The 15,091-nt window shown below is 44.0% G+C and overlaps 2 protein-coding genes across 3 annotated transcripts in view; both read right to left on the bottom strand.

Moving 5' to 3' along the window:
* The window catches only part of naif1 (nuclear apoptosis inducing factor 1), a 31,532-nt gene extending 27,977 nt beyond the window's left edge, over positions 1 to 3,555 (bottom strand). Inside the window, exon 1 of the mRNA XM_083793690.1 lies at positions 3,379 to 3,555. Coding sequence (XP_083649816.1) covers positions 3,379 to 3,426 — 48 coding nt within the window. The 5' untranslated portion in view covers positions 3,427 to 3,555. The remainder of the gene's footprint in view (positions 1 to 3,378) is intronic.
* Positions 3,556 to 8,469: 4,914 nt separating this feature from the next.
* Positions 8,470 to 14,147, bottom strand: zdhhc12b (zDHHC palmitoyltransferase 12b). 2 transcript variants are annotated; one of them, XM_083793620.1, is made up of 6 exons: positions 14,059 to 14,147; positions 13,726 to 13,974; positions 11,145 to 11,284; positions 10,558 to 10,653; positions 10,036 to 10,202; positions 8,470 to 9,644 (listed from the first exon to the last, which is right to left on the bottom strand). In XM_083793620.1, the coding sequence occupies exons 2-6, from the start codon at positions 13,820 to 13,822 to the stop codon at positions 9,323 to 9,325; spliced, it is 822 nt and encodes a 273-aa protein (XP_083649746.1). In that variant the 5' UTR covers positions 13,823 to 13,974; positions 14,059 to 14,147; the 3' UTR covers positions 8,470 to 9,322. The 2 variants fall into 2 exon arrangements, with proteins under 2 accessions (XP_083649746.1, XP_083649745.1); XM_083793619.1 differs by having other exon boundaries at positions 13,726 to 14,103.
* Positions 14,148 to 15,091: the final 944 nt, after the last annotated feature.

Genomic DNA, 15,091 nt, shown 5'->3' with positions numbered 1-15,091 from the left:
GTACAGTAGTAATGTATCATATCTGCCCTGGAGTACAGTAGTAATGTATCATATCTGCCCTGGAGTACAGTAGTAATGTATCATATCTGCCCTGGAGTACAGTAGTCATGTATCATATCTGCCCTGGAGTACAGTAGTAATGTATCATATCTGTCCTGGAGTACAGTAGTAATGTATCATATCTGCCCTGGAGTACAGTAGTCATGTATCATATCTGCCCTGGAGTACAGTAGTAATGTATCATATCTGTCCTGGAGTACAGTAGTAATGTATCATATCTGCCCTGGAGTACAGTAGTAATGTATCATATCTGCCCTGGAGTACAGTAGTAATGTATCATATCTGTCCTAAGGTACAGTAGTAATGTATCATATCTGCCCTGGAGTACAGTAGTAATGTATCATATCTGTCCTGGAGTACAGTAGTAATGTATCATATCTGCCCTAAGGTACAGTAGTAATGTATCATATCTGCCCTGGAGTACAGTAGTAATGTGTCATATCTGCCCTAAGGTACAGTAGTAATGTATCATATCTGCCCTGGAGTACAGTAGTAATGTATCATATCTGCCCTGGAGTACAGTAGACATGTATCATATCTGCCCTGGAGTACAGTAGACATGTATCATATCTGCCCTGGAGTACAGTAGACATGTATCATATCTGCCCTGGAGTACAGTAGTAATGTATCATATCTGTCCTAAGGTACAGTAGTCATGTATCATATCTGTCCTAAGGTACAGTAGTAATGTATCATATCTGCCCTGGAGTACAGTAGTAATGTATCATATCTGTCCTAAGGTACAGTAGTAATGTATCATATCTGCCCTGGAGTACAGTAGTAATGTATCATATCTGCCCTGGAGTACAGTAGTCATGTATCATATCTGTCCTAAGGTACAGTAGTAATGTATCATATCTGTCCTAAGGTACAGTAGTAATGTATCATATCTGTCCTGGAGTACAGTAGTAATGTATCATATCTGCCCTGGAGTACAGTAGTAATGTATCATATCTGCCCTAAGGTACAGTAGTAATGTATCATATCTGTCCTAAGGTACAGTAGTAATGTATCATATCTGCCCTGGAGTACAGTAGTAATGTATCATATCTGCCCTGGAGTACAGTAGTCATGTATCATATCTGTCCTAAGGTACAGTAGTAATGTATCATATCTGTCCTAAGGTACAGTAGTAATGTATCATATCTGTCCTGGAGTACAGTAGTAATGTATCATATCTGCCCTGGAGTACAGTAGTAATGTATCATATCTGCCCTAAGGTACAGTAGTAATGTATCATATCTGTCCTAAGGTACAGTAGTAATGTATCATATCTGCCCTAAGGTACAGTAGTAATGTATCATATCTGTCCTAAGGTACAGTAGTAATGTATCATATCTGCCCTAAGGTACAGTAGTAATGTATCATATCTGCCCTGGAGTACAGTAGTAATGTATCATATCTGCCCTGGAGTACAGTAGTAATGTATCATATCTGTCCTAAGGTACAGTAGTAATGTATCATATCTGCCCTAAGGTACAGTAGTAATGTATCATATCTGCCCTAAGGTACAGTAGTAATGTATCATATCTGCCCTGGAGTACAGTAGTCATGTATCATATCTGCCCTGGAGTACAGTAGTAATGTATCATATCTGTCCTAAGGTACAGTAGTAATGTATCATATCTGTCCTAAGGTACAGTAGTAATGTATCATATCTGTCCTGGAGTACAGTAGTAATGTATCATATCTGTCCTAAGGTACAGTAGTAATGTATCATATCTGTCCTGGAGTACAGTAGTCATGTATAATATCTGCCCTGGAGTACAGTAGTATTGTATCATATCTGTCCTAAGGTACAGTAGACATGTATCATATCTGTCCTAAGGTACAGTAGTAATGTATCATATCTGTCCTGGAGTACAGTAGTAATGTATCATATCTGTCCTAAGGTACAGTAGTAATGTATCATATCTGTCCTGGAGTACAGTAGTAATGTATCATATCTGTCCTGGAGTACAGTAGTCATGTATCATATCTGCCCTGGAGTACAGTAGTAATGTATCATATCTGTCCTGGAGTACAGTAGTAATGTATCATATCTGTCCTAAGGTACAGTAGTAATGTATCATATCTGTCCTGGAGTACAGTAGTAATGTATCATATCTGCCCTGGAGTACAGTAGTAATGTATCATATCTGCCCTGGAGTACAGTAGTCATGTATCATATCTGTCCTGGAGTACAGTAGTAATGTATCATATCTGTCCTAAGGTACAGTAGTAATGTATCATATCTGTCCTAAGGTACAGTAGTAATGTATCATATCTGCCTTGGAGTACAGTAGTAATGTATCATATCTGTCCTAAGGTACAGTAGTAATGTATCATATCTGCCTTGGAGTACAGTAGTAATGTATCATATCTGCCCTGGAGTACAGTAGTCATGTATCATATCTGCCCTGGAGTACAGTAGTAATGTATCATATCTGTCCTAAGGTACAGTAGTAATGTATCATATCTGCCTTGGAGTACAGTAGTAATGTATCATATCTGTCCTAAGGTACAGTAGTAATGTATCATATCTGCCTTGGAGTACAGTAGTAATGTATCATATCTGCCCTGGAGTACAGTAGTCATGTATCATATCTGCCCTGGAGTACAGTAGTCATGTATCATATCTGCCCTGGAGTGCAGTTTGTTACGAAGCCTTAAAAAGGAAATTAAACACATTTCAACGTTCTGAAGTTCAACATAAAACAAACACACTCAGATCCTTAATCACAACAAGCCAACTTAACGTAAGGTTACAGTGTTGACGAAAAATGTCCGTCTTTTTCACTGACTAAATGGAAATAAAAACAAAAATAAAAACGAATGTTGACTAAAACTATGGCTAAATATAGGCCTACTGACAATTGTTCGACAGATAAAAACTAGACTAAAATGTTAGGGAGGGACTAGTGGACAAGAGATCCAGTTTTATGGTAGGTTGCAGGCTCAAATTAGCAGATCTATAAGCTCCCGATGCTTTGTGAGCTTGTAGATCTGCTATATTCAGCATGCAACCAAAATCTGCCATTACAACGATATCAAGGCACTGTCAAAACACATTTAAGTCGACTAAATCAACTGTATATTTAAGTCGACTAGGTGACTAAAACTAAATAAAAAATATAAGACTATGACTAAATCAATGTTAATTTAACTCTGAGAGTGATACAAATGGAACGTACACTCTCAGAGTTACAGACCCCTAAGGGTCCATTTAGTTCCAAACTATCATTTAGCTGGGGACCCCCTGGAACTCCCTCATGGACCCCTGGGGGTCCCCCGAACCCTACTTTGGGAACCACTGCATTAGCCATACTATCTCCTCACCTCACGTTCAGAGAAGTTCATCTTCCTCTTCTTAGCCAGCGACGCCATTCTTTACTATTATTATTGTTCCCTAATTACGTTTGTAAAGACATTAATTAATCTTTAGATTGAGTTAAGGAGGAGGAGGGACTGAGGGGGTGAGAGATAATTGTGCGTATTGTTACGCCAAAAGCAGAAAGTAGTATTCCCTTTACGTTGGTCGTAATGTGCGCAACAACAACAACGTAATGGCGGTTCCAGAATCGGCTTCTCTTCTTCTTCCTTCCTAACACCCAGGGGTCGCCAGGTTGGTTGGTTGTTGTGTCAGAAACAAGCAAGCGTGTCGTTTATTGTTTATTGTTTATTGTTTATAAGGATCCCCATTAGCTTTTGCCTTGACAAAAGCTAGTCTTCCTGGGGTCCGACACAGACAAAATTTAACATTTAAGTTACAAAGGCAATACTTACAATTGTTTACAAATACTAACTAATACTCAAAATAAAACTAAAAAAAATAAAAAATAAATAATAAGAAATAAAAAACATAGGAGAAATAAAAAACAAAGAAAAACATAGCAAAAAATCGCTTTCAACACATACATTTGAATTATTATTTTCCCAGGGTTACTGCAGTAGGCCTATGGTTTACATAAGGTGTTCTTTTAACTTGATTTTAAAGATGAATTTTGTATTTGTATTGGTTATACACTTTGGTAGTGCATTCCAACCTATTACTGCTCTATAGATAATAGAAGATTTAAGAATATTTGTTCTTGGTTTAGGTGCCACCAAAACACCCGAACTGGCTTGTCTAGTCATATGGTTATGTTCGTCTCTTACATGTGCTACCTGTTCAAAGAAATAGGCCTACTGTGGTTTTTTTGTCCATTAATACATTTCTGAAAAACGTAAGAATACGTTAATGTAATCTATTCTCAACAGTAAGCCATGATAGATTTCTGTGCATTTCTGCAATGTGTGTCATGTTGGAACACTGGAGAGCTAATCTGGCAGCTTTGTTTTGAGCTCATTATACAATTTGTGATGTTGTTATTTGACCCATTGTTACTTATTGTATTTGTACACATTCCTCAATTTATATTAAAAAAAAACTAGCTCGAAAGAGTAAAGCAACTCCTCCACAAATGAGCAATTTATTTAAATCTAGAATTAATTCATAGGCTGTTTCAAAATAGGCTATACATTTAAAAAAAGAAAAAACATTTTAACAACATTGATTGATTGATCGATTTTTTTAGAATGCAGAGCCATAGACTAATTATTTTGGGGGTCCTTGTCTTGAAAATGAACCCTTGGCTACATTTAGCCTAAAAAAAAACATTTTTAAAACAAAGAAAAACGTATCCTCAGTGATGTATCCCAAGGTCATCACCTGGGACGTATCCTCAGTGATGTATCCCAAGGTCATCACCTGGGACGTATCCTCAGTGATCTATCCCAACGTCATCACCTGGGACGTATCCTCAGTGATCTATCCCAACGTCATCACCTGGGACGTATCCTCAGTGATGTATCCCAAGGTCATCACCTGGGACGTATCCTCAGTGATCTATCCCAAGGTCATCACCTGGGACGTATCCTCAGTGATCTATCCCAAGGTCATCACCTGGGACGTATCCTCAGTGATGTATCCCAACGTCATCACCTGGGACGTATCCTCAGTGATCTATCCCAACGTCATCACCTGGGACGTATCCTCAGTGATCTATCCCAACGTCATCGGGGTTTCGGGTCTCGCAAACATCATACCCCTCACTCTAGATGACCCAGCCGGGGTGATCAAGTCCCGACCATAGACTGTAAAAGACATTTTTTAAATAAATGGGACCATAATTTTCCAAAAAGAATATTATGACATGAGAAATGAGATTTTAAACTAGTGACTGGAAGCAGAAAGTATTCATGACCATGTTTATTAAGGTAATACAGTCTAGGTGAAGTTGGGCCCAAATACATGGACCTCTATGGAGCTATGGTTTTTTTTGGGCCCAATGACAGCGCCACAACAGGCCATTATATGAACTTTCAGGAAGTCAGGATTTCCTACTGGCTTCAGACACTATTGGCTTCACTGCCCCCCTGGTCCCGACTTACGTCCCAGTAGCTACCCTCGATCAGTCCCATTAGGGAGAAACCAGGGCCACACAATCCGTTGGAACTACTCCGGAACTACTCTACCCCAAACCCTCACCCTAACCATAACCACGAGCACGGGGCAGCACACCTAAACCTAACCCCCAACCCTATCCCGAGTCGGACCAATGCTCCTTCGAACCAATGATATGTCAGACCAATGTATGCTCCGCCTACTGGGAGGCCTGGCGTGTGGAAGGACTAGGCTCTGTGGGTTGACTCCTGTCCGGGCCCCTCCTACGTCTCACCAGGTCCACTCCTGCTCTCACCAGGCCCAGGACCCAGAGTCCCAGCACCAGGCACTGCATTCAGGAATGGTGGATTCTCGAGACGCAACGGTTCCGCAGGCTCCACCTGGCCCATGGTGGTGCCGCAGGCTCCGCTTGAGGCTTGAATGGCCCTCCTAAAGGGCCTTAAGCAACATTGGAGGAAAAAAACAGCCCAAAAGTCGCTTATAATAAACTGACATGGCAACTGTAGCGAATAGCGTGTGCTTGTGTAGCTCGAAACTCCGCCCACCCAGGGTTGTGATTGGTTTGACTGTGTTCACGTGACTGGCGAGCTCAACGTTGCTATTGGCTGTTTGAGCTGCCGCTCTGACGAGCCCAGCCAACCACAGTGCGACATCTTTAACATAAATAAATCACATTTATTGGTCACTGTTTAATCTGTTTACATTACAGTAGGCCTACATTACTTTATTTATATTGCGTTTTCTTTAGAGATGTGTTTTGTATATTGTTTAGTGTATAAATAATTTAAATGTAACCAAATCAACCCTCACGGGTCCATGTGAGTTACAAATGGATACATGGATTGTACTGTGTGTGTGTGTGTGTGTGTGTGTGTGTGTGTGTAGCAGGGTTTGACCAGTGGGTGGAGGCAGAGGATGAATCTGATTTTTTTTTATATACTATTTAATTAGTCTTGGGGAAAATAGATACTGCTCATATATGTAAGTGTGACAGCAAAAAATGCTATTTGTTTCCAAAAATCTTTATATCCTGTTATAACATAACGATGCAATGTGACACAGCTCTATTTACACAATGCTGTACCTCCAACTGTATATACTTTGTTTACACAATGCTGTACCTCCAACTGTATATACTTTATGTTTACACAATGCTGTACCTCCAACTGTATATACTTTATGTTTACACAATGCTGTACCTCCTCCAACTGTATATACTTTATGTTTACACAATGCTGTACCTCCTCCAACTGTATATACTTTATGTTTACACAATGCTGTACCTCCAACTGTATATACTTTATGTTTACACAATGCTGTGCCTCCAACTGTATATACTTTATGTTTACACAATGCTGTACCTCCAACTGCAGAGTGTCCCCTGGACCCCTAGTGTCCCCTAGCTGAGTGTCCCCTATCTGAGCCATCTTCAGTTGATAGCCCTGGAATAGAGGAAAGGGCTACTTTTCTCTTGGTGAAGGAACAGCTAAAGTATAACATAATGCTTTAAAAGACCAAAAGGGGTTCCCGTCCTGAATGGGTTAAACATATTTATTAATGGCAGACTGAATATGAAAGGTTTTCTGTACAAACACGTTGCATAACTCATTTAGTTACAATTATAATATAAGTATTCGAATTATTATTAGTTTATTCGACAGGACGTTGAATAACCTCTTTTTGTTCTACACAGGAACAGGAAATTACCACTGTCATTGAACAGGAAGTATAAACATATCACAGGAACAGGAAATGACATACCACTGTCATTGAAAAGGAAGTAAACATACCACATTTATTGCTCTCGCTGTCGGAAAAGAGAAAAATACTCTAATCTAAAAAAATCAGACCTGTCTGAAGTGAGTAGTACAGTACAGTACAGTACAGTACAGTACAGTACAGTACAGTACAGTACAGTACAGTACAGTACAGTACAGTACAGTACAGTACAGTACAGTACAGGCCCTCCTCCCTGGCCTGTGTGTGTCTGTGTGTTAGGCTGTGCAACAGTGACACTTGGTGGTGAACGCTATTTTCGTGCTCGGACAGACCCAGGGACACACATAGCTCTATATGAGTATAGAAGTCATAAAACAATACTCAACACTAATCTAAAAACAATCACAACAGTTTTAAAAATGACACAGGCTAACATATTGCTGACGATACAAACATGTTCTCACTCTTTTTTTAAATATATAAATATAAATATCTTTGATCTGATTGGACCCTGACAAATATGTCGTGCACAGATAAAAACTTGTAGAACAAACTCTCCAAAAACAAAACAACAAATAAAAATCACACCCGTGTGAAGTGAGTAGTGCAATTCCGTGTGGCCCCGGGGGGTCTGCGGAAGTTCCAGACCCACAGGAATGTGCCCAGGGGACCGGGCCGATTCCGGCGAGCCGCCCCACGTCCGAAACGGTTGAGTTACCGTGTGGGGGTCCCTCTACTGTACTGTCACTGTACTGTACTGGCACACCCAGAATCATTATACAGTTAATATGTGTGTGTGTGTGTGTGTGTGTGTGTGTGTGTGTGTGTGTGTGTGTGTGTGTGTGTGTGTGTGTGTGTGTGTGTGTGTGTGTGTGTGTGTGTGTGTGTGTGTTAGGTTGCGCACCCGCAGTTGGTGAAAAACAACCATGCTATTTTCGTTCTCATACCCAGCCAGACACCCAGCCAGGCACCCACCAGGCCACCCACCGAGCCAGGCACCCACCCACCCAGCCAGCACCCACCCACCGAGCCAGGCACCCACCCACCCAGCCAGGCACCCAGCCAGCAAGGCACCCAGCCAGGCACCCACCCACCCAGCCAGGCACCCACCCACCCAGCCAGGCACCCACCCACCCAGCCAGGCACCCACCCACCCTGCCAGGCACCCAGCCAGCCAGCCAGGCACCCACCCACCCAGCCAGGCACCCAGCCAGCCAGGCACCCACCCACCCAGCCAGGCACCCAGCCAGCAAGGCACCCAGCCAGCCAGGCAGCCACCCACACATAATGGCTCCGTAAGGGAGTGGTTGCACCACTCAAAACACTGTGTGCAAACATCTTAACACACATTTGGAGAATTAAGGTCTGGTTTCTCAACCAGGATTGTGACTGAATGTTGAATTTCTTCTACAAAACGTACAATAAATAACAAACAAAACACGATCAAAGTACAACACAGACGGAACTAAAGAATCCAAGAATGTAAACAGCACTGGTGCATACATACAGTACATATGAGTCTAAACATAACATATGAGTCTAAACATAACATATGAGTCTAAACATAACATATGAGTCTAAAGATAACATGAATGCTAGGGGATTCATAGTCTAAACATGACATGAATGCTAGCGGATTCATAGTCTAAACATAACATGAATGCTAGGGGATTCATAGTCCAAACATAACATGAATGCTAGGGGATTCATAGTCCAAACATAACATGAATGCTAGGGGATTAGTAGTCTAAACATAACATGAATGCTAGGGGATTCATAGTCCAAACATAACATGAATGCTAGGGGATTCATAATCCAAACATAACATGAATGCTAGGGGATTAGTAGTCTAAACATAACATGAATGCTAGGGGATTCATAGTCTAAACATAACATGAATGCTAGGGGATTCATGGTCTAAGTCTAAGTCCCGTCTGTAATCCACGTAACTCGAGTCAGTCACAATGTGGGACAGGGTCTCAATTTGAACCCTGATGCCTGTCAGTCACAATGTGGGACAGGGAGGGTCTCAATCTGTGGGACGCCTGAAAAGTCTTGGAAATGAGGGTACTGTCCCACGTAAATAAGGGGGACATCCGGCCACCCCTATATCAGGGTCTACACGGGGTACTCCCCCTCCTCCCCGAAGTAGACCCTCTCCCAGGCCACCTCCCCCCACAGGCAGCAGAAGCCCCAGAGGTTCTGGGCGGCCCCGCGGTCGAACGGGTTGGCGTCGTGGCCGCAGTGCTTCAGGTAGGAGATGCGCTGGCGGGACATGAACTCCCAGGTGGTGGCGTTCAGGGTCACCAGGTACAGGTGAGAGCAGAGCAGCGCCGCCACCGTCAGCGCCAGCAGAGCGACCAGCACGGACACGGCCAGGAGGAGGCCGTTGGCGGCCAGCCATGAGCGCTGCCAGGGGGCGGGGCTCCTCAGGCCTGACCTGCCGGACGGGAAGAAATATATAAGGTGGGGGGGGGGTCTACTTAAAGCAAACGTGTGGGCTAGCGCCCCTCAGAAATTATGAATTAAATTCACAATTTTTGGTTCTGAGACTTATGTGAACTATGCTAACTATGCTAACAGATTCACGCCACCATGCCCAAGGCCCAAAGCAGGACCAGCACTATGCTAACTATGCTAACAGACTCACACCGCCATGCTCTGGGCCCACAGCAGCACCAGCACTATGCTAACTATGCTAACAGACTCACCCGCCATGCTTAGGGCCCACAGCAGCACCAGCACTATGCTAACTATGCTAACAGACTCACCCGCCATGCTTAGGGCCCACAGCAGCACCAGCACTATGCTAACTATGCTAACAGACTCACCCCGCCATGCCCAGGGCCCACAGCAGCACCAGCAGCTGGACAGCGAGGTAGAGCAGGAACCAGCGGTGGTTCTTCTCGCCCACACAGTTCTCGATCCAGGGACAGTGGTGGTCGTAGCGTCGAACGCAGTGCTGACACGTCTGGCAGTGCTTGGAGCGCATGGGCTGCTGTGGGCGCGTTCACACACACACACACACAAACACACACACACACACACACACACACACACACACACACACACACATACGCACATGCACACAAACACACAATCCATTCATTAGGTTACATTCAATTCAATTACATTTTATTACGAAGTTTCAACCATTGAGAGAAGACGGCTGAAGCTATGACTCATCTCACAACTACTTCCGTTTCAACAAAATAGTTCACAGCTGTCAAAGTGTTGTAGTTTTCGGCCGGATTCTGGCAACAGTACCGAGTTTAGCCACAAGATGGTGGCATGTAATCGGTTAAGTCAAACAATTGAGTTTTTTTTCCACCACTGTATAAAACTAATCCTACCTGTAGGAGGCAGTGTCCACAGCGACGCTGACGCAGTGATTTGGTTCCACTGGGAATAATCATGTCCTGTTCTTCGTCTGTCACACCCAGAGTGAACTGTTAAACAGTGTTAGCATTTAGCATGTTAGCCTCCTCACTGCAACACAGTGTTAGCATTTAGCATGTTAACCTCCTCACTGCAACACAGTGTTAGCATTTAGCATGTTAGCCTCCTCTGTCACACCCAGAGTGAACTGTTAAACAGTGTTAGCATTTAGCACGTTAGCCTCCTCACTGCAACACAGTGTTAGCATTTAGCATGTTAGCCTCCTCTGTCACACCCAGAGTGAACTGTTCCACCTGAAACTCGTCCAGTGAGAAATGTTCCACAGTGAAAAACAGGGGTGTGATTAAAATGCGTATTTTTTTTTAAAGAAATGCTATACTTTTTGAGGGGCGCTATCCTCCTCTTCCATGTCCAGCTTTGAGGGTTTGTGTAAATAAACATTGTCCTGTTTCTCTGCTTTCTGTTCCCAGACAGTGTTTTTTGGGTGAAAAATAAAACGAGTTAACGGAGACATCTTATTTTGAAAGGCAAAATCAATGACCTGCAGGTCGTTGTCATCCGACAGGATGAAGCCAGGGTCCATGAGAGAGACGGCCATGTAGAGGAGCACCGACACCAGCACCAACGTTACAAACACCACGGGTTCCAACAGGTGTCCGCTGGCCTGCTGCCTCGCTAGCTCTGTTAACGATAAGACACACATTCACTCATTATGTAAAAGACACCAGGGGTTCCAACAGGTGTCTCAATATCTAAAAGACACCAGGGGTTCCAAAGGTGTCTCATTATCTAAAACAGATGTCCGCTGGCAGGGCGTAGTTGACCATTTGGTTGCCCTACGTAGGATATTTGTGGTGCCGCCCCTCCCGACAAGAGCGCTGCTATTCCTCATGCAGGTCGGCTATTTTTGCTGTTTGCGAGGACGCACACACGGCCGCTCGTTATTAGGCGGTGGAGCCGCGGAGAAAATTGTTATTTTGAGGGTCGGCTTGGCACTTTTTGGCACATCTTGTTGCCCCCCCTCGGCGTATTGCCCTACGCACAGTGCGTATTGTTGCCCCCCCCCCCCCTCGGCGTATTGCCCTACGCAGTGCGTATTGTTGCCCCCCCTCGGCGTATTGCCTTACGCGCAGTGCGTATTGTTGCGCCCCCCCTCGGCGTATTGCCTACGCACAGTGCGTATTGTTGCCCCCCTCGGCGTATTGCCTACGCGCAGTGCGTATTGTTGCCCCCCCCCTCGGCGTATTGCCCTACGCCCAGTGTGTATTGTTGCCCCCCCCCTCGGCGTATTGCCTACACGCAGTGCGTATTGTTGCCCCCCCCCCCCCTCGGCGTATTGCCTACGCCCAGTGCGTATTGTTGCCCCCCCCCCCCTCGGCGTATTGCCTACGCACAGTGCGTATTGTTGCCCCCCCCCTCGGCGTATTGCCCTACGCCCAGTGCGTATTGTTGCCCCCCCCCCTCGGCGTATTGCCCTACGCCCAGTGCGTATTGTTGCCCCCCCCCCTCGGCGTATTGCCCTACGCCCAGTGCGTATTGTTGCCCCCCCCCTCGGCGTATTGCCCTACGCCCAGTGCGTATTGTTGCCCCCCCCCCTCGGCGTATTGCCCTACGCGCAGTGCGTATTGTTGCCCCCCCCCCTCGGCGTATTGCCTACGCCCAGTGCGTATTGTTGCCCCCCCCCTCGGCGTATTGCCCTACGCCCAGTGCGTATTGTTGCCCCCCCCCTCGGCGTATTGCCCTACGTCCAGTGCGTATTGTTGCCCCCCCCCCTCGGCGTATTGCCCTACGCCCAGTGCGTATTGCGCGCATAGGTAGCGACGGCACTGTCCGCTGGCCTGCTGCCGAGCCAGCTCTGTTATCGATCATAAGGGCCGATTCATACTCCTATTTTACCGCTGTTTCGGCGCTGCAGTGCCGAAATGATTTCGGCTCGTCAGAAATTTTCAGTAGCACCGAAGAGCCGACTTTAGGACGGTGCCCGCCCCCCCGAACCTCAAATGACGTCAAATTGTAGGCTCTACAGAGCCGAACCGACTTTTATTCGGCTCTAAAATAGGAGTATGAATCGGCCCTAAGTTGTTGGTAGGGCATTCCACATTTTAGTGGCATACTATAGGAGCAAAATTAATTTAAACCCTCCTTTGAGCCATCCCCCCATTCCGACACATTTTAGTCCCACCATTCCGACAGTCCACAAATCTTAAATGTATTTTCAAGGCAATTTTTTAAGGGGTGTGTAGCAACTTATAATGTAATAATCAGCTCATAATGTAATTAAAAGACGAGCACATAACTTAATAGATTTTTCTATAATGTAATAATGTGTTACATTAAGAACCTCCACATAGGCGACTCATACTGTAATAAAACTTCATAATGCAATAATGTCTTTATAATATATGAGCTGATAATTACATTATGAGTTTTTATTACATTTTATTTTAGTCATATTGACCATGATACTGACATGACACTGACCATGACACTGACATGATACTGACCATGACACTGACATGATACTGACCATGATACTGACATGATACTGACCATGACACTGACATGATACTGACCATGACACTGACCATGACACTGACATGATACTGACCATGATACTGACATGATACTGACCATGATACTGAAATGACACTGACCATGACACTGACATGATACTGACCATGACACTGACCATGACACTGACATGATACTGACCATGACACTGACCATGACACTGACATGATACTGACCATGACACTGACCATGACACTGACATTATACTGACCATGACACTGACATGATACTGACCATGACACTGACACGATACTGACCATGACACTGACCATGACACTGACATGATACTGACCAAGACCTGACATGTGACTTTTTCTGCCGCGGGTCCCTGTCGGAATCGTGGGACTTTTTTCTGTCGGAATGGTGGGATGTTTACAAATATGGAGCATACCACCATTCCGACAATTAGAAGTCAATGTCGGAGTGGCAGCATGTCGGAATGGAGAGTGAACACCGGTTGTTGAACCCCCTCAATCTGATTGATCTGTTTGACCACTTCAGAAGCTCTAAAGGTTTAAATGTCTGTGGTTAAAGAGCTGGCATGTACTCACCGGTGTCATGCAGGAAGAGTATCAAGGTGATGGCCCATGTCAGGACAACATGCGCTGTTCTCACAAGGAACCCTGAGCTGAAAACATTCTTAAACATGGTCCTAGCATCACCCTAGCATGACCCTAACTTAGACATGATCCTAAATCACCCTAGCATCACCCTAGCATGACCCTAACTTAGACATGATCTTATATCACCCTAGCATGATCCTAGCATCACCCTAGCATGATCCTAACTTACATGATGATCTTAGCATGATCCTATGATCCTAGCATGCTCCTGTGATCCTAGCATGCTCCTGCGATCCTAGCATGATCCTAGCTCTGCATGACCCTAGCATGTTCCTAACTGTGTTCCTGTTAGATAGCTCCTGTCCATAACGCACTGATAATCATAATGTATTATATAATAATATTATATATTATATAATATTATAATATAATAATAACAATAAGACTCATCACTAGTGTCCATAACCTGTTATCCATAATGATACAGTTAGCATACAGTGACAACCTGTCTGTCTGTCTGTCTATCTATCTATCTATCTATCTATCTATCTATCTATCTATCTATCTATCTATCTATCTATCTATCTATCTATCTATCTATCTATCTATCTATCTATCTATCTATCTATCTATCTATCTAGTAATAGCCTGCTATCCATAATGATACAGTTAGCATACAGTAACAGATACAGTTACAACAACCTGCCCTCCGTTTGTTTGTGTTTGTTGTTGTTGTCAGCCTGCAGCCTAGTAGCAGACAGTGTTGCCAGATTTTGCGACAGAAATAAGCTAATTGGTCTGTGAAAACAAGCCGAAAAGAAGCCACTCTATTGATTGAAATATGTATTAACAGTTTGCAGAATTACAGTACATTTAAAGCACAAACTCAATACAAAGACTGTTAACAGTGAGTGGACGACCCAATTAAGCATTACACTTGTTTACAACAGGGTCAACCTTGTTCAATTCATCAAAACATTTAGAGACGTACAAATAGACACTTCTATATACAGAGCAGAACAGGAATTCATCATAAAATTCATCGACAAAACGATTAATTCAAATCTCAGCTATTTGAAAATAGCAGATGTGCTGTGAGCTTGGAGATCTGCTGTGAGCTTGGAGATCTGCTGTGAGCTTGGAGATCTGCTATTTAACAACATTATTTTATTTTTATTATTGTATTATTTATTACACACAAATCTGGTATCTGTGTGGACCATAGGGGGTCTGTGTGGACCATAGGGGGTCTGTGTGGACCATAGGGGGTCTGTGTGGACCATAGGAGGTCTAGGAGGTCTGTGTGGACCATAGGGGGTCTGTGTGGACCATAGGGGGTCTGTGTGGACCACAG

This window comes from Protomyctophum parallelum (genome assembly GCF_964188405.1).
Source record: "Protomyctophum parallelum genome assembly, chromosome: 21".
Lineage (NCBI taxonomy): Eukaryota > Metazoa > Chordata > Actinopteri > Myctophiformes > Myctophidae > Protomyctophum > Protomyctophum parallelum.
Note: the sequence above shows the minus strand (reverse complement) of the source record. Positions and strands in the feature narration are given on the sequence as shown.

Excerpts from the sequence above, each read along its gene's own strand:
- zdhhc12b (XM_083793620.1), bottom strand. The coding sequence starts at position 13,822 with ATGTTTAAGAATGTTTTCAGCTCAGGGTTCCTTGTGAGAACAGCGCAT. Across the intron at positions 10,203-10,557 it reads GTGGACACTGCCTCCTACAG|CAGCCCATGCGCTCCAAGCA; the intron begins GTAGGATTAGTT and ends ACGCGCCCACAG. Across the intron at positions 9,645-10,035 it reads TGGGCCCTGGGCATGGCGGG|GTCAGGCCTGAGGAGCCCCG; the intron begins GTGAGTCTGTTA and ends CCCGTCCGGCAG.